Raw genomic sequence first — 25833 nt, forward strand, 5'->3', positions numbered from 1 at the left:
TGGTTGGTGAAGGGGCTGTGATGGCAGTGGTGGTGGCCATGGTGGTGATGATGGTTGGGGACAGTGATGGTGGTGATGGTGGTGGCAGTGATGGCAGTGGTGGTTGGTGATGGTTGGTGATGGTAATGGTGATTGTGGTGTGATGGTAGTGGTGGTGATGATGGTGATGGTGGCAGTGGTGGTCGTTGTTGATGGGGGTGATGAAGGTGGTTGTTGATGGGGGTGATGATGGTGGTGATGGTGCTGATGATGGTGGGGGTGGTGACAGTGGTGATGATGCTGATGATGGTGACGGTGGTGATGGTGGTGATGGTGTAGGTAATGGTGGTTGAGATAAGGTGGTGGCAGTGTAGTTGCTGATGGGGCTGAGGCTGAGGCCATTAGTAATCAGGACCCAGTTTTTGTGTGATGCTTCCATTGCTCTGATGACCTCTATCCCCCTCTTATTTCTTCGTGAAGACTTGTACTGGATCCACTGTACCAGTCTCCCAGCGAGTCCCTATTTTGTACAGAAGGAGCAGAAAGAGGATCACATTTCCTGATCATGGGTGGTGGATAAGGCAGAGGCAGCCGGCGGGAGGAGGACATGAGGATGTAAGCTCCCAGGAACTGCAGAAATCTAGACCATGGGCACAGTTAGAAGGCACAGAGCAATGTGCGTGCTAGGTCTTTACATACAGCTGAGTGAAAAAGGAAACAGGTCTACACACACACACACACACACACACCAGTTTATACACCTGTATCTACGTACATCACAATGCCACTTACACAAGATGAGTGTGCACACATACAGGCGACAACACAGACCTTACCAATATTAATGGGGAGAGAGGGGGTCAAGTAGATTTAACTAGGTGCCTGTAGTAACTTCTCTAACATCAACCCTGGCAACATCTTTCTAGATCTATCTCCTGCGGCAAGGGAAACAAATGCAAAAATCAACTATTAGGACCACATCAAAATAAAAAGATTTTGCACAGCAAAGGAAATAATCAACAAAACTAAAAGTCAACCTAGGGAATGGGAGGAGATATTTGCAAATGACCACTGCGGTAAAGGGCTGGAATCCCAAATGTATAAAGCACTAATAAAACTCATCCTCCAAAAAACCCAAAGAATTCAGTTCAAATATGAGCAGGAGACATGAACAGACATTTCTCCAAAGAAGACATCCACCTGGCCAACAGATGCATGAAAAAATGCTCCACATCACTCGGCATCAGGGAAATGCAAATCACATCCACAGTGAGATGCCCCCTCACACCAGTCAGAATGGCTCCAGTTAAAACACAGGAAACATGTGTTGGAGAGGATGTGGAGAAAGGGGAACCCTCCTACACCATTGGTGGAATACAAGCTGGTACAGCCACTCTGGAAAGCAGCATGGAGGTTCCTCAATAAATTAAAAATAGAGCTACCCCATGACCCTGCAATTGCACTACTGGTCGTTTACCCAGAAAATACAAGAACCAAGCATCCCTGTGTTTACAGCAGCCAAGATGCGGAAGCAGCCCAAGTGTCCATCGGCGGAGGAGTGGAGAAAGAAGATGTGGTGTGTGTATATAAATATAGGGGAATATCACTCAAGCACAGAAAGAGTGAAATCTTGTCCTTTCCAACAACACAGACGGAGCCAGAGGGTATCATGCTGAGCAAAGTAAGTCCGAGAAAGACAAATGTATGATTTCACGTGTGTGTGGAGTTTAAGAAACAAAACTAATGAACAAAGAAAAGAGGAGACAAAAAACCCAGACCTTTCACTGGAGAGAAGACACGGACAGTCGCCGAGGGGAGGTGGGAGGGGGCGCGGGAAGCAGGCGGCGGCGGCGAGAGGCGCGCTTACGAAGCTGAGCACCGAGCCCTGAGCCCTGAGCCCTGAGCCCTGCACAGGCCTGATGAGTCTCTGTGTTGGACCCGGGAGCCGGCGCCGGACGGCAGCCAGGCTGGAATTAAGTCTAAAACAATAACGAAGAAAAACCATTTAAAGAAAAGAATGCATTTGGACAGTTGATTTCAGTAAATAAGAAACCCAAAACTGCCCCAAAACAGAAACCGGTGCCCACGTGGGGGTAGGAAGGACGTAGGGACGACGGACGAGAAGAAACGGAACGAGTGCGGCCTCGCGCCGACCGACCGGCGGCGGCCGTCAGTGACTTGCTCTGGGAGACGCGAAGGGACGAGTTGAAGTAGAAGAAGATGCAGAGAGAGCGAGAGGCCTGGCGGCCGTTTACCGGCCAGGGAAGGGAAGAAGTGGGGGGGCGGTCAGGGACCCAGAACCCGCTCCTCCCCGGGTGTGCGGTCAGGAAGGGTGCCAGGCCGGCAGCTCTCCTGCGTGTGGACGGGATATTTGGGGAATAAAAACACGTCATGGACGTGGTGCCGCACATCTTCAAAATGACCCTGCCCGGTATCTGCTACGTCTTAGTTCAGCTCCCCGCTCAGCGGCGCTGGAGGGGCCGGAGGAAACCAGCAGGACCCGAGTGTGCTGGTGTTATCAGTGCAGCTGGGTTTCCGGGGGTCCTTGAACGGACCTCAGGACAGGCCGTGCGTCTGACCCCACGGAGGCTTCTCCAGCCCCGGACAGTTTGCGTTCACACTCCTGGAGAGGCTCACTCTCCCCTCGGCTCGCCCCTTCCCCTCGCCCGTCTCTGTGGGGCTGCTATTCCCCGTTACCGTCCACAGAAGCCTCCTGTTGGGGTCAGGTGGTCCTGCGTCCAAGGGCCGCTCCGTGAGGCGGGCGTCCCGGCACCCGTCACTGTGGCTCCCACCACGCTTTACTTCGGCCACGGACCACGCACCGTGGGCAACCACATGGGAGAGGCCATCCAAGGGCCCACACAATCCGTGGCACAAAGCTGTGGCCAGTGAGTACTTGCCACGTGGAAAGATCCGGAGGCCCAGACCCAATCCTCGCTGTGTCTGAGGACCCTCGGAGAGGCTGGTTAGCAAGCCAGCAACACATGGGACAGCTGACAGATGAAGGCTTTGGTTTCTTCCTCCCGACGGCTCCTAACCGGCTGAAAGTGGCCACTGGCCTTCCGGAATTCTCCGCAGCTCTCTGGAGGCTGTCCAGGGAGGTGGGGCCATCTGGCCTGCCCAGTGAGGCCCAGCGCCCCTTTTCACAGTCGGGGTGGGTTCAGACACCCTCCTTAGCCTCTGTACTCCTCGCTGTCTGCGTGCAGGGGTGGGGGTGGTCGGAGCAACGACAGAGCTGGTGGAAGCCTTTAGGGGCCACCCCCCTTGGCCACCGTCCTGTCAGCATGTAAGCCATGACCTTGTGTCCAGGGAGATGGGCCGAGGGAGCACCAAGTGTGAAAACCTGCCAGCGAATCTGGAAGCCCAGTTCGGAAGAGGGAAGTACGGAAATGGGTCTGGGGCCGCATTTTTACAAGTTAATTCATAACACACAGCGGACGGTGCTGGGACCCAGCCCTGTGCCCCCCCCACTCCTCGTTAACACTGGAGCCTAGAACATCCCGGATCCGGGCTGTGCCTCCAAACCGCCCACCTACCGACCCTCCGCCCCGGAAGGGACTGCTCCGTCCTTCAGCAAAAGTTTTCAAAGAATTGATCGCTATTTTGTGGCACTTAATTTTTAAGATATGATATATTACCTTGCTGTGTCTCTCCCCCTGCCCCGTGACGCAGGTCTCCTTCCTCCCCAAAACCTCCACGCGGTAGGTGTCCAATCTTCACCTTTCCAGGATTAGTTGCAAGAAACCAGAATATATTGCCCCAAGATAGGTCTTTTTGACATAAAAATTATTTTGAGCTGAAGGCAATTAAGCAGCAGCAAAGCCAGAAAAAAGCTCCCTTCTTTTCTGTCTAGAGGCGGAAACACATTCTCCGTTTACTGGAGACAGACTCTTAGCCCAGAGATGCACCAGGGGAATCTGCAAACAAGCCTTCCCCGGGGAGTTGCCTCCCGCGGTCTGCCGGCCAGCCTTGCAAACAAACTGCTCCCCTTGTCAGGGTAATTCTCTGCACATTCCCTGTTCCCACTAGAAGGTGCCATAGAGCAGGGGCTCTGAATGGCTTCTTTGAGTTACTTTTCAGATTTTCACCATAGGATGTTCTCCATACGCATTACTCAACTATTTGATTTTCATTTGTTAGTCCATCCTTTCATTCAAGAGTCTGCTCTGGAAACCCAAGATGGGCAGAGAGAAGTTCTGCCTTGTCTAGAGCATCTCGGATTTGAGGAGGAAGGAAGCCGCCAGTGGTTCTTAGAAACGTACCAACCCAAGGAATCCCAGTCTTTGAGAATCCTGCCGAGGTAAGACTTTATTGGCTACGTGTCTGGTTGACTGGCCCATTCCACGAAGGTTTCCCGCACTTGTCCGGAGCTCCAGGCCCTGCGCCCGGACTTTCCCTCCAACTGGCGGGCAGGAAAAGGACATGGTGAACAAAGTGTACAGAGTTTCCTGCTGGGCTTAGTGCAAGGAAGGAAACCGAGGCCAGGAAAGGAGGGCGCAGGGCTGTGACTTGCAGGGGCGCTCAGGAAGGAGCACCTTTGACCCTATCTCAAGGCGTGGGTGCTGCCCCTCAGCCATGCAGCAGGGTCTCTGTGTGGACGGAGCTTGGGGCAAGCCCCCTGAAAAGGAGCCCAGCATCCCTCAGGGGGGCCGCGGAGAGGTGGGGTGGCTCTGGGGTGGGCAGATGGGGGGGGTCCCCCAGAAAGGAAAGAAAGGTGACACATGGCTTTCTGGACAGGAGACGAGTCATTTTCCGCCGCCATCCTGCCCGGCCACTACTTGCCAGAGCACATTTCTCGCAGAGCTGCCCGGGATGGGTTAAATCCTGGCAAAGCAGACCTCAGCAGCTCATGATTTTAAGGGAACAAAAGAATGTAGGAACAGACAGCGCCCCGCAGGCCAGGAGAGGGAACCGGTGATCCGACGTCATTCACAGTTTTCTGGGGGTGGCGGGCAAGGATGGGGGGGGTCACTAGGATATGGGAGGGAAGGGGCCACGTCGGGGAAGAGATCTTGCATGGGGCACACAGGGAAGTCAGAGGCCCGAGCACCGGAGGACAGAGGCTCTCTGACCCAAGGCCACAGGGTGTGGGAGACCGGCACGTCTGTTTGGACCCTGTCCAGTCCGGGAGGCCATTCCGAGATTCTCAGGTTTGTGGGAGACCCGTAAGGAGGCCACGAGCTCAGTGGCCATTTTTCCAGCGTGACCCTGGCCGTGGTGCTGGATTCACTGGGGACCCCGCCGGCACAGGCTCGTCCACGGGTGTTGGCGGTAGATCGGCTGTCCCCAGCAGTGCCCGTCGAGGGCCCTGCAGGACCCACCACGCAGCGGACCCCGACCTGTCTCTGCTAAGTTGCTCACACGCACGGGCTTCACCGATGCCCCTGCTCCGGTGGCAACGCCTCCCCGCGTTCCCGGCGGGCTGACGCGTTCGAGCAAATCCTCAACACGTGTTCATTTTCTTTGCCTGGAGCTTGGTGACCTGGAGACGCTGAGGGCTGGCTGGACACGCGGGCCACCGCGAGGACAGGTGAGCCTCAGCTCAGAAGTCGAGGGCTGCCTGCCCACCTGCAGGGACCACGAACAGCCCCGAGACGGGCTGACTGCGCCAGGTCACCTGACTGTTACAGCCGGTCCCATTAGTAATGTTTCTCTCCATCCTGCTGACAAGGACCCCGAAGCAGAGCTGGTGAGTCACCCCCCAAGGCCCCAGGACTGGCCCCAGGATTTGAACGCAGGACCTTCGCTCTGAACCAGTGGTTCTGCAGGTGGGGACATCTGGCCAAGAGAAGAGACTGTCACCACGCATGGCGGGGGTGCTCCTGGCATCCAATGGGCGGGGCCAGGGCCGCTGGGAACCCTGCAGTGTCCCCACCCCCAGCAAAGAATCATCAGGCCCCGAATGTCCTATTATGGTGCCTGAGACGGACGCCGTCTTCCTGCAGACGAGCGTGCCCACGACATGCTTCTGGCCGGCCCGCACACGCCCGTGGTGACTCAGCTGCTGGCAGCGACCTGTTCGGTCTGCGCCCCCATCCCCATATCAGACGCCCGCACTTTGCTCCCCGCCGTGCGCAGCCGGCAGAGTCACGCTCCATAAACACGCGCTCCCGTTTATCTTGTGGTTCCCGATCTACCTGGGCTCCCTTTGCAGACGATCTCGGGGCTGTGCAACAGAGAGCGCGCGAGAAAGCGCGACTGTCCCACGTGACAGGCCTACACGGCACGTGAGGAACCGTCGCACTTCACCTATGAAATCAGTGCAGAAAACCCGAAACCAGCACCCGAACTTCCAGCCCTGACTGAGGCTAATTCTCCATTGTCCTTGGAGCTAATCAAGCCTGCGGAAACAGCATCACCAAATTGACTAAATGAGATTTTCAATTAACTCAAACAGATGGCTTAGATTTTCCAGGTGACTTTCCATATTAATTCTGTGAGTTTGCTGGACCCGGCCCCGGGAGGCCTGGCAGGGATGAGCACTGAGCGGAGAACAATGAAGTACTGGATCTTCAGGAGAGAAGACAAAGCAATAACCTGAGCTTTTCTTCTACCCCCGGGAAAGCTTTAGCAGCCAAATTGATCCAACACCTCCCCCTTCCCTGCTGGCTGGCACACGCGGGAGGCCCTGGGACCCCGAGGACCGGCTCTCGGGGGCCAGACTCATTAGCCCCTGGGGCCACGGCAACCCTTGGACGCAGAGGAGGCCCATCCCGGGCGGGGAGACAGACAGCGAGGAGCACAGACGCCTGTGCTTGGTCTGTCCGCCCGAGGACCCCGCGCGCCACTCTCCACGGAGCAGGGAGGGTTGTGAGAACCTCAAGGCCCGGACCTGCGAGATGCAGGCAGGCGCGTTCCACTCAGGAGGTCCTGGGGGGAGAAAACCGCACCGTTCCCAGAGGCCCAGCGGTGCCATGGGCCCAAGCTCCCAGCCCCGGGCAGGGCCCGGAGTGGATGGGGCCATGGCTCCTGCCCTTCTAGAAGCTTCCAGAAGCTCTCACAGTGTGGAGTTCTGGAACTAAACACTAAAGGCTTAGCTGGAGTTATGCCCAAACCCCGGGCGGGGTCTGCTGGGTCTCGGAATGCCTCATTGTTGGCGTCCCTGGGCCCGTCTTAGACTTATGGAGATCTCTCAGGGAGTGGGTCCTGGTGCCCACACAGTGGGCTCCTGTGTTTTCAGTGTCCCCTCAATGCCCCTCACCCCACAGAGAGCTCGAATGACGACACACGCGGGCTCGGGAAGTGTCCTTGGTCGCCAGGCAGTTCAGACTCGGGACCAGGATGAAACGGGTTCCCGAGACCACTTGACTTAGATAAGATCCTACTCCACTGTTGTGATTTAAAAAAATCTACCCAAACCAGACGTCAGCGGTGACAGGACGGTCACCTGTGCCCATCTGTTCCGCTGCCTCCTCGGGTTAGAAATAGCAGGGCTGCTTGGAAGGAGGCTCCTCTGCAGCGAACTGGACCATGAAGTAGTCACGAAAGGGTTAGAAAGGGTTACCTTCCCCTTGGACGTTTAAATTAGTGGTAACTAAGTCAGGAGAGACCCCGGAAATGCACATTCATCTCGTTTTCAGGTAACGTAACAGAGGAAAGGAAGCAGACCTCATCCGCGGGTCGTCGGGCGGCATCATCTCCAGATCGTGCGTCGGCCCGTTCAAGCCGATGACGTGGAGGGAAATGCTGGGGTTTTCGCATCCGGCCTGCGAAGAAAAGGGGAGGAGATGTTAGTAAGTTCTCCTGGGGGTGGCGTCTTCTTGCTGCGAAATCCTCCCTGGGAAATGCCCAGGGAGGACTCTGGGGCTCCACGCACCGGAGTGACCCAGGCTGAGAGCAGATCGCTCGTGCACGGAACCTTAAAAGGGCAAGAGATAACCGGGCCAGCGATGTAACGGCCCCAGGGGCCCTCCCCCTCTGCATTCCTCCTAGTGCCTCCTGATTCTCAGCGTGGGAGGGGGAAGGACCTGCCGAGGAGGAGAGAAATCCCCGGAGGCCACACCAAGAGGTGCTGTGCTGACGGGAGAGGCACATGGTGGAGCTGACGGATGTCGGCTGTGGACCAGCGGGGCGAGGTGGGGCAGGGAAGTCCCCGGAGAGGCAGCCCGGTGCGTCCCACTCTGCGTCACTGCTCCCCCCACGTGCCCCAGCGCCCGTGGGAAGGGGGAGAGGCGGCATTCCTCGCCTGGCTGAGACGAGTGACAGAATCTGTCCACAGGCAAACCCGTGCGGTGTGTTGACATCGTAGATACTCCCAGCACGGGACGATGGCAGACAACGGCCGTGCCCGCAGAGGAGGCCCGCTCCTCCAGCCTGGGACGTCCCTGGGTACTGGCCACACCACTCAAAGGGCCGGAAGAAAGGCTCAGTGTTAGCAGGTGCTGTGGACTGAGTGACCGCGTCCCCCCAATTCAAAACTCCTTTGTCGCAGCCCTGACCCCCGTGTGATGGTGTCTGGAGGTGAGGCCTTGGGGAGGCGATCAGGGTCGGTGAGATCGCGAGGGTGGAGCCCCAGGATGGGGTTCGTGGCCGCATGTGGAGACAGAGGCACTGAAGCTCCCTCGCCCTTGGCTGTGTGAGAACACAGAGAGCAGGCAGGGTCTGCAAGCCAGAAACAGTCCTCCCCAGAACCCCACCTACTGGCACCCTGACCTCGGACTCTGAGTCTCCAGGACTGTGAGAAGCAGATGCCCACTGTTACGGAGCTCGTGTTTCCTTTCCTGGCCGGGGCCCGTGCACCTCCCGGCCTCCCCTGTCCCGCAGCAGACGGGGGCTGGCGCGTCCTGTCTGCCGGCCGCACCAGCTCTCGGAGCCTTCCGGCGGCTCGGGAGCCGGGGCTCGCTGGGGGAGGCCCGAGGGCTCCTTCCGAGGCGGCCTGAGGCGGGACGTGAGCGCCTGGCACCAGGTGGGCACAGGCAGTGAATGGCTCGCGGCCACCTGGCCCCCGGGCCTGGCGTGGTCTAGTGAAGCCAGGGGGCAAGCGGGCACCGTGTCCTCCGTCAGACCCCCAGCTGGGTGGGCTGCAGAGATTCGGCATCAGGTCCTGCCTTCGTGCTGGGATGCTGTCACCCACTAACAGCAAGGTTCAGACAGATGTTGTACCCCCACCCCACTCCCCCACCGCACCCTCGCTCTTCAGCTGGTTCTCTGGGCCAACGACTCGGCCTGGGAAGCAGAGATTCCAGGTCCTAACAAGGACCAAGCACAAAACAGCCCAGCCCAGACCAGGGGACCAGGGCAGACAGTGATCCGTCTGACCTCCTGGAAGCCAAATTCTAACTAGAGATTTGTGGGCAGGGGCCCCCGGAGCAGGCTGTGGGAGCTGCTGCTGCCAGGGAATCCCAGGTAGAGGTGATGTGTTTATTTTTGGTTCCAATGAAGCTTAGACCAATGACTCACGGTGGTGAATTTATTCTAAACTCACCTGCCAACAGATTCAACTCTGCAAAGACGGGAATTTAATGCACGTAAGGGGAAATAATGCATTTTGCATCCGTCGACAGCACTGCTCGTAAGATGTGTGCCCAGACAGCCCCACATCAGCGCTGCGGACGGACGGGCCAGGCGCCCGCTGTACTTTTCAGCTGGCCTACCTTGGGGTAGTGGTAGGACTTCACTGTGGGGTACACGGAGCCGGTGTAGGTTGGGAGCTCCATGACGGGCACGCGGGAGTCGTTGATGGTGGCGTAGGCGAGCCTCGTGCCATCTGGAGACCACCAGTGCGCGATGTGCGTCTTCAGAATCTCCTCTAGGGGAAAAGAGAGCAGAGTCATGTAGACAGACAACACGTGGGGTGTGAACCAGGGCGGGTTGGGCCCGTCTGGGGTGGCCAGCCCATCACGCATCCCCCCAGGGACACAGACCTTCCGCAGCGTGTGAGCGGTCTGCCCAGCGCCTGGACACGCCTTCCCTCCGCGGGGCTCAAGGAGTCCCCGTGGCTGACCACAAGCCCCAGCACGGCGAAGCCCGATGAATCGAGGTCCCCCTGAACAGAAGCTCGTGAGCTGCAAAACGTTGTTTCTACTTTGCCCAAATTTGAACCCTGTGAGCCCAACATGTGCTTTCTTAACTGAATGATCACTGCACCACCACGAGTTATTATTTTAAGATGCTTTAAGGAAGCGGAACCACAGGAAGTCAATCCACACAGCGGCAGGGCCCGCGGGCAGTCAATCCACACAGCGGCAGGGCCCGCGGGCCGTACAGGGAGAAGGGATGATGTCCTGGAGCCAGAAAACCCCGTGTCGGCTCGCAGGGGACGCCAGGGACCCACGTCCACACACGCGCTCCCTCGGGAACAGCCGTGCGGAAGGGGAGTGAGCTCAGAGGTCAGCGCACCTCCCCCAATCGTGGACAGCCTTCCCCGGCTGTGGCAGAAATGGGGCGGAAGTACACGGGACCATGGTCGCGGTTCCGCCTGCTATGTTGTGTCATCGCAGCCAAGCGTCGGGGCTAATGAGTCTTCGCTGCGGCTGAGCTTTGTGGGATCTGTTGTCTACTCCAGAAAGAACGGTTCCAGGGCACTCTCGCCTCCCCAGGTGTACCGAGTCTGGGGGCCCAAAACCCCTGCTCCTAGGTGCAGGGACTGTCTTTGCACAGTCTGTACACATTGTCATGGACTTCCCTCCAGATCTGCTTTTAAAGTCTCAGTCAACACAATTATAGGATCACGTAACATGACTCCCACTGAACCGGTCGCTCTCGGGTGTGTCCCAGACCCTGACGCCATGTGCCCGTGGTGACAGGCAGTGCAGGGCCCCGAAATCATGGTGAGAAAGTGAACTAAGTGCACATGACCTAAGGGCCAACACGGTACATGGGGACACAGGCAAGGACACAGGCCAGGCCAGCTGGCCGCAGGAGAGACCACGCGGGGCCGATGAGGGAGAGGTACCGCCTCCACAGTGGCTGTCAGATGGCCACAGGGTGGACGGTGGGGCTCATGGCCATGTCCTGGGGACCCTGCTGCCACCAGCCTTGGAGACGTTCAGTGTCAAGCCCAGGCCTGCAAGTGGGCAGGCCGCAAACCCTTGGTCCTGGGTCCCAAGGGCGCAGCCCTTCCTCCAGCCTGGGCTCGCCGGCCTGGTCTCTTGGGGGAAGGAGCCCCCACGTTTGCACCATCCTCCCTGCAAACAGCTCCTCCCTGCCTTGCAGGTGCCCCATCCAGGCCGCCAGCAGCCACCGGTGGGGACCCCACTCAAGGAAGGCAGGCTTGCTACTGGGCTGCTCACCGGGGGGCTGAGTCTCACCCAACACCCAGCACTCCCGTCCCCTGAATGCACCCCAGGCTGGAAAGCGGGACTCAGTGGACAATAGCTGATGGGCCTGAGTCCTCGGTTCTAGTGACGAGGGAGCAGGAGGCTGGCTGAGGACAAAGCAGAAGCTGGCCCCTTGCACCCCCTCTTCACCCTTTCCCCTCCATAAGGGTAGCATCCCTCAGGCAGCCCTGACTGCCATGAACAATAAGCAAATAGTTAACTTGCAGAGCTCACAATCCTGCTAGACAGGAGTCTCCCTTGGCTTACAAATGTCCTAAATCTCACTAACAAAGACGATTGATAGCAGGATTGTGACACCCCACCAAAAAGTCTCCCAACTATCTTAATGTTAATGGATGGTCTAAAGACAACATTGATCCAGCAGCAAGGGCAAGGCCTCCGGCAGGCCTGGAACATCCTGGCACCTTGTAGGCCCTCTTTAGCATATGAAAACTCCACTGAAACCCCCCTTCCCCTCACCTTTCCCCAACAGCAGGGTATATAACATGCCTACCCTCACAACCCGGGGCAGCCGCATCTCTGCCTGCCCACGGGTCCTGTCCCCGTGCTCTAATAAACCACCTTTTTGCACCAGAGACGTCTTAAGAATTCTTTCTTTAGCCATCGGCTCCGAACCTCACCCCACCGAACCCCACCTAGGTTTAAGAACTTCATCACTAGCTTCTGTCCCCTGAAGGCACGGCCTCCCCAAACAGCCCCACCTCTCGTGTCCTGCCATCTTGGGGCAGCCCCCGAAAGGGCTCCGGAGTTCTCCAGAGCCCATGGGAGCCCGAAGGTCTCCTGAGGTTGAGAACAACAACAACAGAAAGGAAGAAGGCCGCCTCTCCGGAGTCTGGAAGCTTCCAGTGTCTCCGGCAGCTGGCAAAGTGACTTTCAGGTGCGAGTCTGGGATGAGCTGGTTCAGAAGGGCGGGCACAGGGACCACTGGACTGCGGGCACAGGGAGCACCGACCTCGGGCACAGGGACCACCGGACCCCGCGAGTAGCAGACCCCGCAGACGGTCTGCTGGAGAAAGCAGGCGGCGTGAGCAATGCGGTTTGTGGGTGATTCTGCCCAATCGCTCTGCTGCTGCAGGGCTGTGGGGAGGGGCCGATCACCTCGAGGGGAAGCCCAGAGAAGGAGTGGATCTGAAGGGGCTCCGGCAGGGAGCAGTGTCTGCCCGAGATCAGCAGTTTCTGCCCACGGGGACTCCCCGCGGGCTCAGGAGTCTCCAGCCTTTGTAAATAAAGAAGGTTTTGACGAAAACAAAAAATCCCCTAGAAGGGGAGGGCTGGCACCACGCCCATGTCAGGCCCCGGTGCAGGAGCACGGGTGGGGGCCAGGCCCGCGAGGAAGCCGCTTCCCCTCCCTGCCCCGCTCCTTGTATGCATCCTGCGTCAGACTCGCCCTCGGGAGACAGAATGAATAGGGGGGGGGAGGCCTGGCCTGACTCTGGGGAGAGAGAGAGTCATCTGCTTCTGTCCCCGCCATCAGCCGGGCCAGCGCCCTGCCACGGAGCTCGAGGCACTGTGCAGAGAATCTGGATGCAAAAAAGAAAAGGATCACTTCAGCCTTCAGCCTGTGCTGGGGGGAGGGAGCTCAGAGACCCCACAGTGCAGGGGGGCAGGCGCGGGGCTGTGTTGTCGGCCAACGTTAGCTCCTTCCCATTCCCTCCTGTGGTGAGACAATGGACGACACGGGGCGGGGCCCCACGGGACCAGGGCCCACAGCCTACTTTTCCCGAATGCCCCTTAACATACTGTTCTTTGGCAGTTTTAGTTTTCTGGGTTAGTTTCTCAATAAAGAGATAATGAGGTACAGGAACTAAGGGGAGAAGGACCAGGCGGACGACATGTGGGCATTTTTGGTTAATTACGAACGTCCCTATTCTGCAAACCTTTTCTTCAGGATCTCCAGCCTAATGAGGCAGTTGGCTTACATCCCATGAACCGAAAGCAGCTTCGGGACAGAGTTCTGCAGAGGGAAAAACACAAGGATCCCTCCAGCTGGATTAACTGCGGGAGCCCTCGTCCTGCAGCAGGACAGGAAGCTTGCCCCTCCGAGCACGTACGAGTCACTTGCGAAACCGGACTCTGGACGTTGCCTTCTCCTGGCCTGTCCTGTGCAGGGACCATTATAGAATCAAACAAGAAAAATACATTTGGAGCCATCAACGAGTCCCGACCGCCCCCCGTCAGAGGGCAGAAGGCTCGACCCACACGCCGAGGCTCGCAGTGGGATCTGGGCCGACGTCCCTCACGTCTTGTCACCGCCTCGTTAAGGAAGCCGACTCCGCTGTGTGAATGTCACTGACTCACGACAATCAACGTTAGGGTTTATCCGGAAGGACACGCTCTCTCTGGGCTCCAGGTGAGACAGGCCGGTCCAGCAAAGGAGAGGACTTCTCCCGCGTCCCCGAGCGGCTGGCAGCTGCGGCAGGAGAGGGGACCCCGCGTGTCCCCTCGGCGGGGGCCTGGCATCACCAGGGCTGTCGGCAGGAAAGCTCGTGGGAGCGGCGCACCATCTTCAGTGCAGACCCAGGCTCCATTCGGGGCAGAAGAGTCTGTGTTTCCTGGGGTCAAGCCTGGGGTCGGGCGGGGGGTGGGGTGGGGCAGGCACAGGGGTCTTTTCTGCGAAAGCTCCAGGGGCGGGTTTGGTGTACATTCAGGTTAAGAATGACCAACTTTAGGTTCCTGGGTGGTGCGTAGTTAAGCGTTCTGGCTCAGGTCATGATCTCAGGTCCTGGGATCGAGCCCCCTCCTGCCACCCCACGGGGCTCCGTGCTCAGCGGGGGTCTGCTGGAAGAGTCTCACTCCCTGGGCATCTGGGTGGCTCCGTTGGTTGGGCAACTGTCTTCGGCTCGGGTCATGATCTTGGAGTCCCGGGATCGAGTCCCGCTCGGGCTCCCAACTCCATAGGGAGTCTGCTTCTCCCTCTGACCTTCTCAGCTCTCATGCTCTCTCTCTCAAATGAATAAGTAAAATCTTAAAAAAAAAAAAAGTCTCACGTCCTCTCCCTCCGCCCCTCCGCCGCGCCTTCTCTCTCTCCCTCTCAAATAGAAAAATCTTTAAAAATACAGAATGACCAGTTTGACAAATAGGCTGTGTCCCATCAAACAAGCATTGTACTTTGGAAGTGTCGGCTTCCTCCGTGCGCGTGACACACGCTTCCCGGCTCTCCGCAGGGGAATACCTTATTGAACAGGAGAATCATAGGTTCCCCTTCAAGCTGTGTGGTGGGTTGAAGGGAGATGCTGCGTCCTGATCCCTGGTATCTGGGAGTGTGACCTTGTTTGGAAACAAGGTCACTGCAGGTGTCCTTTACACGAGGTCATCCTGGAGGAGGGTGGGCTCCAGGCCCATCTGACTGGGGTCCTTGGGAGGACAGGAAAAGAGCCCCCGAGACAGATGGAGACAATGTCCTAGGAAGGGAAAGGCTGAGGCCGGGCGATGTGTCGACACGGCAAGGGACGCCGAGGGCCGCCGGCCAGCAGGGCGGGATTCTGTGTGGAGTCTCGGAGCGAGAAGGGCCCCGGGACACCCTGATTCCCAGCCTATGGAGCTGAGATCACACAGTTCTGTGGTGTAAAGCCATCCGGGGGCGGCACTGTGTTTCGGGGGCTGCCGGAAGCTTGGGCGAGGTTATGCCCGGCTCTGCCCCCACGGGTCCCCAGCGCCCACCTCCATGTCTGTAGGAAGAGCCCTCCTGAGCGAGGGGCTCCGAGGCGGCCGAATTCTTCCCTGAAACTCAGTGGGCGGGATTTCTGGGTCAGACCGGCCCGGCAGGGGTGCTGCACCCTCGGCCTCACCTGAACCGCAGGCGCCCCTGCTGCCCGGGTGTGCACACGAGTGTGCGGGCCTGACTCGGTGTGTGCTGGGCCGAGTCCCACGCCCCTCCCTCCTCACCCCCCAGTTCTGATGCCGCTACATGCTGGGTACTTGCTCTCACGGGACCCTCCCGCACCCCGGTCAGACGTCAGAACGTCCTCTCGTGTCCAACAAATACTCATGTAGTGAGGTTGTGTGCCAAATGTGGTTGCAAGTACTTTACACACCACTCAGTCCTCCCGCAGCCTCACGTCTGAAACGTTGGTAGACTTAGTCACCCACAGGACAAAGCCCGGGTCTGCCCGCCCCTGGACACGCGGTGTTTACCACCAAGCTCTCTCCACACGACCTCAGCCAGGACCGGCACTCAGCCACGGTCATGGCCGTCCGCACCGGGACCACCACTCATTCAACACTTCCTCGAGCCAGACGACGCTGTCAGCCTGAATTCCAGCTTATCTCCGCGGGAGGTGGCTCTTGCGTGGGCCTCAACGGAGTCAGACAAGTGGGGAGAAAGTCTGCAGACCCCATTAGGAGGCGGGTTTCATCAGGCTCGGGTGGCAGAAGGCAGCAGCGACATGGAGCCTCTTGTTGGGTGCAGTGGCCTGGCCCTGGGGTTGCTCCTCATGCTAGTCCAAAGGGACAGGCCCTCCTGGAAAGGAGCCTGCCTTGTTTCGGCAGCAGAGAAAGCTCAACCCCTCTGCCCCGCCACGTGACCGCGCCATGTGAAGGAGGTATTTAAAGTATGAGAGGGTCCTCATCGGAGATCATCGAGTGATCATCAAACACAGGCAAAGTTAGGTGAGCACGGAGCTGGAGGGCATGCGTTCTTGCGTTCTGCGGAGAAGAGCACGGAGACGTGGAGTCCCGGCTGAGGCCGGCGTGGCTTACGAGGGCTGCAGGAGCTCACGGCTCAGGCCCTGCCACACTGGGGCCTCTGCTGCCCCAGCAGAGAAAGAAGAGGCAGTGGGAGAAAAATCCACAGAAAAATACTGTCGCCCAGGAGAATGCCTGGCTCCCACCTGCTACTTCTAGGGCCCACACGCTACCGGGGGAGCTGGACTCTGCCTCTAGGCCCCCTTCCCTCGACAGTGAAGCGAGAGCATCAGCCCCTTTCTGACTGTGAGTGCCCCTTCTTACAGAACCACAAGGCAGGAATCCCATTTTAATTCAGTTTGAAATGTTCCACGTGTCTGAACACCTGACTTGTACTCCATTCACAAGAGCATATGACACACGCGACAAATGCTTAAACGTCCCGTGACGAGCAACGTCTTCGGCTCCAATAGAACCAAGCGTGACCACGGACTCGTGGACGTGCTGCCGTGGCGCCACCGTGACTGCTTGGCGCCTTGACTGGATGTCCGCACAGCTTCCTTGGAGCAGGTTCCGGAAGGCAGGTCTCCAGACCCAATGCCACACTGCGTCCCGAGTCTCGAAAGAGGAACCACCGACCCCAAGTGGGGCTTTGCCGTGGCCGCGTCTACTAGAAAACTGTGTGCATTTACCACAGCCTGAAAGTGAGCCTCGGCCCGGGGCGCTGCCGGCGGGAGTGGGGGGCCAAGGGAAGCGCAGTGCACGCTCAGGACACGGACCCAGGGGCTGCTGGGGGGCCTGCTCCGCGGCCGTGCTCTGCCCGCCGCCCTCCCTGCAGCGTGGGGGCTTCCTTCACGAGGCTCCTCCGCCCGAAACATCCCGCTGTGAGTGAGCAGAGCCGGGACCCACATTCCGTGTCCACATTCCTATTCTGCGTGTCCAGGATTTCCCATCCCAGCGGCCCCACTGCCCCCCCGCTGGCCAGGCGCCGTGACGCGTGCTCTGGATGACGGAGGAGACAACAGGCTTCTGGCGGGAAGGTCTGACCCCCGGGAGAGGCGAGAGCCTCACGGCGCATCTGGAAGAAAAAGCTTGAACAAAAATGCCCTCCTCTGTCCTCCGCGGTGGCGGTGGCCCCTGTAAGACGGTGCTTTTATTCCAAAGGGACCTTGGATACGTTTATGGGAGACCCTAAGGCAGGGAGGGGTCGGGAGACAGGAGGGTGAGGGCAGGTCTGGGGCAGGGGGTGGAGGCGGGGCCTCGGGCAGACATTCTGCTGATCCCTGCTGGCCGTCACCGTCACACCCAGAGCGCAGGTCAGGTCGGAGGCCGAGTCTGGTCCCCGGAGGGAGGAGAGGTCGATGGGGAAGGGCGGTGCCGACCCGGGCACACCCCACTCTCTTTCCTTCTTTCCTAATCGCTCACGAGTAGCACCTGGGCCAAATCCAATGTCACAAAGTGGCCGGGACGGTGACAAGGACCATCCGGAAAGGCGTCCTGGAGAGGGACGGAGGAGGGAACAGCGTGCCGCCCCGCAGAGGCCGGGTGTGCGGTGCCCAGGAGGACCAGCTCTGGAGCTGGGCTTGGGAGATCCAAAGTCTGGCCCGCCACTTGCCAGCTGTGTGGCCCGTTTCCGGGAAGATAACGGCATCTACCTCTGGGGTCGTTGTCGTAAGAGTTACAGCAGCTGAGGCCCGTGAGTACCTGGTGTCTGGGCCCTGTCGGTGCCGCCTAACGTCCAGTCCAGCGTCACAGGAGAGTAGAGCCCAACGAGGGGGCAGAAGAAAGGTAAGCAGGACATGTGCCTAGGACCAGACCGACCCTCTGGCCTTGTGCCTGGAGAGCCCGGGCATCTGGTCACACAACAGCTTCGAGGTCAAGGGACCCTCCTTACGGATCACCCTTGTGGGTCCTGGAGATTGAACGGCTGAAGAGCAGCTTCCGTACAGGGCCCTAGCCGGTGTCCCGGCCTCGCTGGGACAGACTGCGGGGGCCACGCCGGCCAGCCGGGGCCGAGGGTCGTGGCGATATTCATGGCACACTTTGTAAAGCGGCTGCAAAAATGACGTTTCCTCTGTCACGAAACAGCCCCAGCAGCCCCCGCCCCAAGTCCTCCCGACTTGTAATAAACGCCAGGCGGTGAGGATCAGCACTGGGAAGGCAGGGCCGATGCCAGGCTGAAGGCAGGCCGCTGTGGGCTGCCGCCTCCCGCACCCAGCGCAGAAAGCACGTGGCCGGGAGCCCTGCTCTGACCGTGCATCCGGGCAACGCCGATCTGCTCCCTCCTTCCCGGCAAACCGCGCAGGCGAACGCGCTCGCCCCTGTTTCAGCAGGGGCTCCCCCAACCCTCGACACGGACACCTCGGTTCCTACTACTCCTGCCCCGGCTGCCCCCCCGTCCGGAGGAAACCCAACGGGAAAAGTCTAAACGGTTCGCTACTCGTGAGCCAGCGGATCACTACTGGTTGCAGTGAACTAACGATTCGCTACTCGTGAGCCAGTGGAAAACGCGCCACATGCCTACGTCTATCGTGATATTCTGCGGTGTCCTGCGGGCGCGGCGGTCCCAGACCCCGAGCACCCACCGAACAGGACCCAAGACGGATGCGGCCAGAGACGGCGCCCGCCGATCTCACATCCCCGATCTGAGCCTCCTACAGGAGGGCGTGAGACAGCCCCGCGGGCACCCCAGGCACTGGCCAAACGCTGTTTTAAGTTCGGCTCCCGAGATGCGCTCCGTGTGAGAAGCAGACAGTGCTCTGCCCTCCTACGCCGACCGGCTTTGCTATTAATTCAATAATCTATACAGTGATTGGTTTAGTGTCTCAGGAAAAATACATTACCAGCCCGGCAATGATTTTTAATTTCCTCGGACAGTTATGGTTTTCTTCCTGGTGTTTTGCCAGAGCTGGTCATCCTGTTCATATTCACAAGAAAGTTAAAAATGATTGAGATTCTGAAATTGGAATTTTAATTGTACAGTGACTCAGCCACTGACTGGGATCTACCACAGTTTTCAGTTATGAAGGTTTTTATTTTTCTTTTTCCAAAGTACTGACTTTCTTTTGTCCTCTTCTGAGAGTTAGAATGTTTCACCACGAATACAAAATCAGAGCCTTGAAATTATATGTAACGTTCCTATTATACACTGTCCTTTGCTTTAAAGATGTGCCATGAGAATAGTATTTCCTTACGATACACTGCAGGAAAGATCATTATTATACATATTTTCAAGGAAGTCCTAACGGAGCCTTGTCCCCTTCATCAGTCTCTGATATTCTGCATAATTATTTCTTAATATCATTGAAAACACATTTTAAAAATAACAGATATCAAAAACAACGCGTGTGAGACAGGAAATGAGGTCTCAAGCTTCTGCTTTCTTTACAAGAGGAAGGTTAATTAACTGTAAATTATGAACAGTGCCCAGAACAGCGTCTGAGCCCAGCAACGTCAAGTTATTAGAGACTCTTGTTCTACCGTCCCAAGAACGAGAGGCTGCCTTCTGACGTATGCAGACACCTCCTGACCACGGGGAAAGGGCTCGGGAGTCTGCGACAGGGAAGGGACGGGCCGTGCTGCTTCTGGGAGGCGGACGGAGAAGCAGAGGAGGAGGGCAGAGGGCAGAGAGCAAGGCCCCCCGCTGAGCCTGGCCGATCCGATCCGGGCCGCCCACCCCTGTCCCCGAACGGGCGGGATGGTTATCACAGCTCGAACTGAAGCCGCTCTGGGCTGTGCCTTAGACCAAGGACGTGCGGTCACCCCCTCCAGAGGGGCTCCTGACCGCGGCTACAGCCGGACAGCCCTTTCCCGACGGGGGCCGTGAGAAGAGACAGGAGACCACATTCGGTGACAGCCCAGCCGCCCCTTCCTCTGAACGCTGCTGCGGTGCCCGCTGCCTACAGCCTGAGGGGTTCAAGCCGGGGGGATGCCTGCAGGTCGGAAACACCTGCTGGTTTCCCAGAAGTGGCTGATGCAGAGGGACCCCCGCCTGGGCGCAGCTTTGCGTATTGGCCTATGATAGCACGTTTCAGGGTGTGAGGAAGGCTCGGAAGGTGCCGGAAACACACTCTTGCCCCTCGGCAGCCCTGCCCGGTGTCCGGTTCCCTCCCCCGCACGGCCAGCACCCCCACCAGAGCAGCACGTGCGCCACCCCCTGCCCTCACTTGCTTTCGGCACGTCCTGCTGTTCAGAACCACAGAGCCGCTCGGTCGGGCTGGCCATCACGGAGAAGCGAGGGGCTCGGGAGCCGGCGGGGCCCGAGAGGGGGTCTGACCCTCAGCCCACGCCTCTGCAGGCTGTGGCTCCTCTGCCCGTCCTTGGAGAACGCCCTGTGGCGGGAGCTCCGAGCCCCACGGACCACCTCCCTGCACGCCACTCCCTGCAGAGAAGCTTCCCTTCGCCGTCCTACCCTGGGGCGCTGTCACCCTCTGACGGCTGGTGACAACAGCCAGCACCGGGCTGGACCACGACCCACCACCCCGCGCACACGCCCGGCCCAGCAGCTTTCCCGTCTTTACTGTTTCTCTCCCGCTTCTCATCCTACACCCGATCACCCCTCCCACTAACGCGTCTGTCCCCTTCGACACCGTCCGACGTCACCGGGCTGGTGGCAGACCAGGTCACGGCCTGCGGTCTGTAGCCACGGGCAATCCAGAATGAGCGCAGGCCCCGCAAACCTGCTCTTACGGACTCCCCTTCCCGGAGCGGCCGTGGCACGTCACAGAAACCAGTACACTCCCACCGGCCCGGACCCGCGGCCCCAGACAAGGCCTTCAAGCCCTCTCATCCCTCACCCACGGAACGAAAGGGGCAAAGGTGTGAGACGTGGGAGGGAGACCCAAAGGGCAGAAAGGTCCTTGCAGATCCTCAAGGTCACAGGGCTGCCCCTTCCCCCTGAAGCAGGGCCCACGGCACCACACGCCACAGGGTCATGGTTCCGGTGGCAACGTTTATGAAGACGGTCCTGTGACGGGGTCCTCTCAACCTCGAGGAGCACGGTGTGGGCAGGGACAGGCGGGACACGGTCGAGACAGGGAGAGCGGGTTCCCTTTAACCTGTCTCCCCACGCCGCGCCGACCCGGATCCTTTCTGTGGTTCTACCCGCCCCCTCCCCCGGCAGGTGGGCTGCTCCCTCCTGGAGAAAGTTCCGGCTCTTCCCTTCATACAAGACCCGGTACCCAAGCAAACCAGACTCCACCACTCGCTCGGGCCCCTGTCGTCCGTCCATTCGCATCGTTATGGTGAACCAAGGTCTGGGGCCACTGAGGACCCACGTGGAGCCACGACCGCGAGGCGGCAGCCGCTGGACGTTAGCGTCACCGGTACCTATGGTTTGTCGGCCGCCGCACTTCTCCCGAATCATCTTCCCAGGTGTTGTACAGACGGGACGGCAGCGTCGACCGATGAGGACGCCCTGTCCCCGAAGTCCCAAGCCTATGAGGACAGCCGTGTCCCCGTGCTGCGGGCCGGGACCCACAAGCCGGGAGGAAGGCTGGCCTCACTCGGGGTCAAGAAACACAGACTGTTCCAGGTTTTACTAACACGGGGTGTTTTCTGACAATGACACCAGGTGCACTCGTAGCTTCCGTCGGCTGAGTGCCCAAGACAGGACCGGGGTCACGAGGAGCCGCGGGGGGCCGCACTGTTCTCCCGATCGTCATCCCTGTGCCGCTGCTCCTGGGGCACTGATGGGGACATGGCGGCGGCTGCCCGGGGCCTGATGTACGGAGATTCAGATGCCCGCGAAGCGGTAGAGACAGTGGAGGCCACCAGACTCCAAAGCCTGACTCGACCTGGACACCAGCCTTACAGGACACTCGGCATCCGTTTCTGGGCCACTATGGGCTCGCCGCATTCCAAGAGCCCGGGGTTTCTGATCCCGTCGGTGGAACAGGCCATGTGCACCGTGAGGCAGACAGCGCTGGGAGGGAAATGTGGACGGAATGGGGGTGGCCGCCTCAAACCCAGCCCTTCGGTGCAGAGGAAGGTGGGACCGGCTTCTGCCTCCAGCGCAGCGCAGGCCGGGAGACTGTGCCAAAGGGCATGGCCTTGGAGGGAGCTCGAGGCGTCTCCCTGTTAGTTCGGCCCAGCCAGGCATCCTGTCCCCTTCCTGCTGTCCCCCGCAGCGTTTCCCTCCGAGATCACCGCGTACAATGGTCATGGACTTGCCGGCTGTGAACATGGAGGGGAAGGATCTGATGGTTCGTTTCTCATCCTCTCTGGGAGTCTTTTTCCAAGATAAAGATTGTATTTGAGCTTTGTTTTATAGGATCAGCGGTATGAATCTTCTGTTCGATTTTGTGCAGCGGTTGGCAGAAAAATTTGGCTTCTTTTTATGGTGACGAGCAGCCGTCCCAGGGAACTGTCCCTTTGCCCAAATCCCACCGACTTATAGAAGCCTCCGGTCTAGCCAACCGTCCCTATGCTCTGTGCTCGCCTCGTGCCTTCTGGCGGGTGTGGTCTAAAGCCAAGGGACAGGAAGGGTCCCGCTCTTAGTCACTGTGTGGATAAAATAATCGCAGGCAGGAACTTCCACTTACCAGTGTTTGTCATGGAGCTTCTCCCAAAGAAGGGCACAGTCGACCTGGGCGCTCTCACCGGGGGGCTTTGAGAACCCGTCCCCGGCTGGGTCAGGCTGGGCTCACAGGCCCCGTCCTCGCTGCAAACGCGAGAGCTCTGCTTTCTCCCTCTCACGGAGACGGCGGGCCTTGTCGTCCCGCTCCAAACCCTGGGGGCTGGGGGCTCCCTGTGGGACTCTGGGCCGACAGAGTTCTTCTAAGTTGTGCTGCTGGAGCTCGGACGGAAGGTGCCCTCGCCTGCAGAGGGGACCGGCGGGGCCTCGTCTTCCCACACGTTCCCAGGGCACCGCCGTGCACAAAGGTCTCTGCTTCCTCTCACAGGCCTGCACTCACCTGGGCCCCGAGCTCGTCCTTCCCTCCGTGAGGATGGCAGTATCCACAGCAGCCGACACCCCAGCTTGGTGCTGGGGTGGCCCATGTCCCCAGGGCTTCCCCCAGACCGAGGGGGATGGGCAGGGTGGGGACTCCAGCCTGGCGTGGTCTGTCCGACTCGGGACTGGACACACACGGCCCACAGAGGCCGAGGTCCTCCCACCGGGACCGGGGCGGCTGCCCCCCCATTTTACAGAGGAGGCGGCTGAGGCCTGAGGATGCAGACAGCTTGCTGGAGGCTTGATACCATGGCAGCCTCGAGGGCGGAGTCACTGACCCAGAAAACCAGGACGGGGCAGAGCCCGGCTTCGCCTGTCTTCCGGGCCCGCCCTGCTCTCCACCATCCGCCGGGCTGGCCGAGTGCAGAGTGGGGCGACAGCCGGTGTCCTCTGCCCGGCTTCTCGCAGGCCGCGGCTTGGGCGTCCGCATCTGGAGAATCCTTCCGCCAGGGGGACATCAGCACTGCAGGCGGCCGTCTCTCAGCGAGGCAAGACGCAGACGATAATGCCGCGTCCTGGGAAGGGGCTCTGGCCGGTCCTAAACCACGCGGCCCTGGGTCCTGACGGCGCGTCCGGGCCTGCCCCCTCCACCCCCACTACAAAGCACCCCGAGGAATCTGGGTCCTGGGAAATCGCAAGAGACATAAATAACATGCCTGATAGATCTGCGTTCAGAAATACACGGCCTCGTTCTAAATACGGAAAACTATTCCTTCCTGCCCGTGTCCCCCGCCTCTCTGCTGCCCCTGAACATTTTATCCAAGGCGCCGGGAGCAGAATGAACGGGGGTTAAAAGAGAGACCTGACCGTCGAGCCAGGAGGTAAACGGAGCCTTCACCTCGCGAGGCTGGCGGGCTCCTCGCTCATCAGCGCCGCGGGACCTGTGTGATACGCACCGCGAGCATCTCATTGTTGCCAGAGCTGTCTGCCACCTGGGGCACAGCCACAGCCCAGCACCTGCTCCGGCACCGGCGGCCGGTACGCCCAGGCCCGCCACCAGAGGGCAGCGCGGCCTGCCTGTCTCCAGGGAGGGAGGCCTGACCTCAGGGTCTGATTCTGGTCCGGGCCGGACGGTCGAACAGATTTTCATCCCAACCACTGGCTGCTACTGTGGCTTCTCCTGCTCTCTTTCTGTTCGTCCTGGGGCGGGGAGATGCCCTGCTTCTCTCTGCAGCTGTGGTCCACCAAGTAGGACATTTTCAAGGAGCTGCCTTTGGGGGGTCGCCCATGGCCTTGGACGGTGCCCTGGGCCGCACGCGTGTGGGTGAGTCGGGCGAGCCCGGGCCACGCCGCCTCCGGATGGGGAGCTCCCTCACGCTGTGCGGGAAGGGCAGCGCTCGAGGAGCCCGGCAACGCCACGGGGAGACCGTGACGCTCGGTGCAAGTAAACTCAACGTCCTCACGCTTTCGTTAAAGTAGGTGTTTAATTAAGCAGTTACTTGGAATCCAGCTTTCTGTCTCACACACACGCGTGCACACACAAACACACACACATCCGCGCACGCACGCGCTCCCGTCGCGGCTGTGGCTCACTCCTCCGTCTGGGTGCGGGCCTGCTGCGGGCGACGTCAGGGCGGAAAGCATCTGTCCCTTTCCGGCCCCTGCCCTGCGCGGGCCGCAGTCAGCGGAGGCCGGTTACGCTGCCGGGGTGGTTTCCTTTCCTGGATCCCCAAACTCTTTATGTGGTTTTCAATTCCCTTTTCAGCTCTCCTTTCTCTTAATGATGATTTTTCCAGACTCAGTTAAATGCTATAATGAAATGAAAGTGTTTCCGTGAAACCCTGGCCCCCAGAGAGAGCCCACGCCCGCCCGCGCTGGAGAGGACACGGAGCTAGGGAAGCCGCTGGACGGACCGTGGCCGTTAGGAAAACCCCCACCTCCACCGAATTCCCAGATGGCGGCCATAACCACCCGTGCTGCTTTCTGTCGCGTGTCTGGCTTTATTTTGTTTTGATGCACGTGGTCATCAAGGTAGGACACGTCATGCTCCCTGAAGAGTCCCCAGAAACCTTAATTTGTCTTTAGGATGAAGGAGAATTTCTGGCACGTGGAGGATTTTGGGGAGGAGACGCCAAGCACTGGTCTCTCTCTCTAAGTTCCAGAGCCACTTGGGGGTCCCTGAAGTCCTTGCCAGGGCTTCCGAGATGCCCAGGCAGGCAGAGAAGCCACAGCCTAGGGGTGCAGAATGGCTGTCCGCCGGGGGAGCCACAGAACCCAACTGGAGGGTCCTGCTCCGTGGGCACCTACCCTCCATGCCCTGCCACGGGGGAGGGAAGGCTTTGCCCATCAGAGCTGGGCAGGGAAGCCTGGACACCCCCTGCCTGTCTTTCTTGGGTCCTCAGGGAGGTGACCAAGTAGGGAGAGAGCAACAAACATTCGAATCATCAGCCTCTCCCCTAGCGACTTTGTAAGTCTCTGCAGTAGGACGAGCTTACGCTGGGTCTTATCTTGCAGGATCTGGTGAAAGACAGAAACGGGAGAAGAGCCTGGAGACCACGTATGGGTAATACCTTGATGGAAGGATATTTGGGAAAAGGTTTAAGGAGTTTGAACGAAGACACTGAGTAGCTGCTCAGTTCTCTGATTTCTGTGTTTTGTCGTCTTAAATTGGAACAGGTCATTCTGCCCAGACGGTCTAATCTGGGTTGAAGGCTTGTGTCACATCGTCAGGACTTGATTAAACACCGTCTTGAATTATATAAACTTCCTGGAGGCGGGTCCGGATCAGCGAGCATCTTTGTTGGCCGCGAGGACCCTGGGGGATCTGGGGCAGGGTCGGTGCAGGGACCACACCTGGGGACGGGAGGAAGCACGTTCCCCGAGGGAGTGCCGGCTCCCCGGGCGCTGTCCTATGTCCGCCGTGGGAGGGGAGGGTCGGAATCTCGTGCCCCCTCATCTCCTTCCCTTCCGCTCTGGGAAGGCCAGGGCTGCGCCGGGCACCATCTTCTCCCAGGGACTCAGTCTTGGAATGTCTTCCTCCGGGAATGGACTTTGTCTCAT

The 25833-nt window shown here is 59.2% G+C and overlaps 1 protein-coding gene across 4 annotated transcripts in view; it reads right to left on the bottom strand.

Annotated features, from left to right (window-relative positions):
• DPP6 (dipeptidyl peptidase like 6) overlaps positions 1-25833 on the bottom strand; it is an 854966-nt gene that overhangs the window by 79645 nt on the left and 749488 nt on the right. For all 4 annotated transcript variants that reach the window (XM_032304848.1, XM_032304850.1, XM_032304847.1 and 1 more), the window contains exons 9-10: positions 9573-9727; positions 7588-7685 (exon numbers count right to left, since the gene is read on the bottom strand). In XM_032304848.1, the coding sequence (XP_032160739.1) occupies positions 7588-7685; positions 9573-9727 (253 nt within the window). The remainder of the gene's footprint in view (positions 1-7587; positions 7686-9572; positions 9728-25833) is intronic.

This window comes from Mustela erminea, chromosome 11 (genome assembly GCF_009829155.1).
Source record: "Mustela erminea isolate mMusErm1 chromosome 11, mMusErm1.Pri, whole genome shotgun sequence".
NCBI classification, from domain to species: domain Eukaryota; kingdom Metazoa; phylum Chordata; class Mammalia; order Carnivora; family Mustelidae; genus Mustela; species Mustela erminea.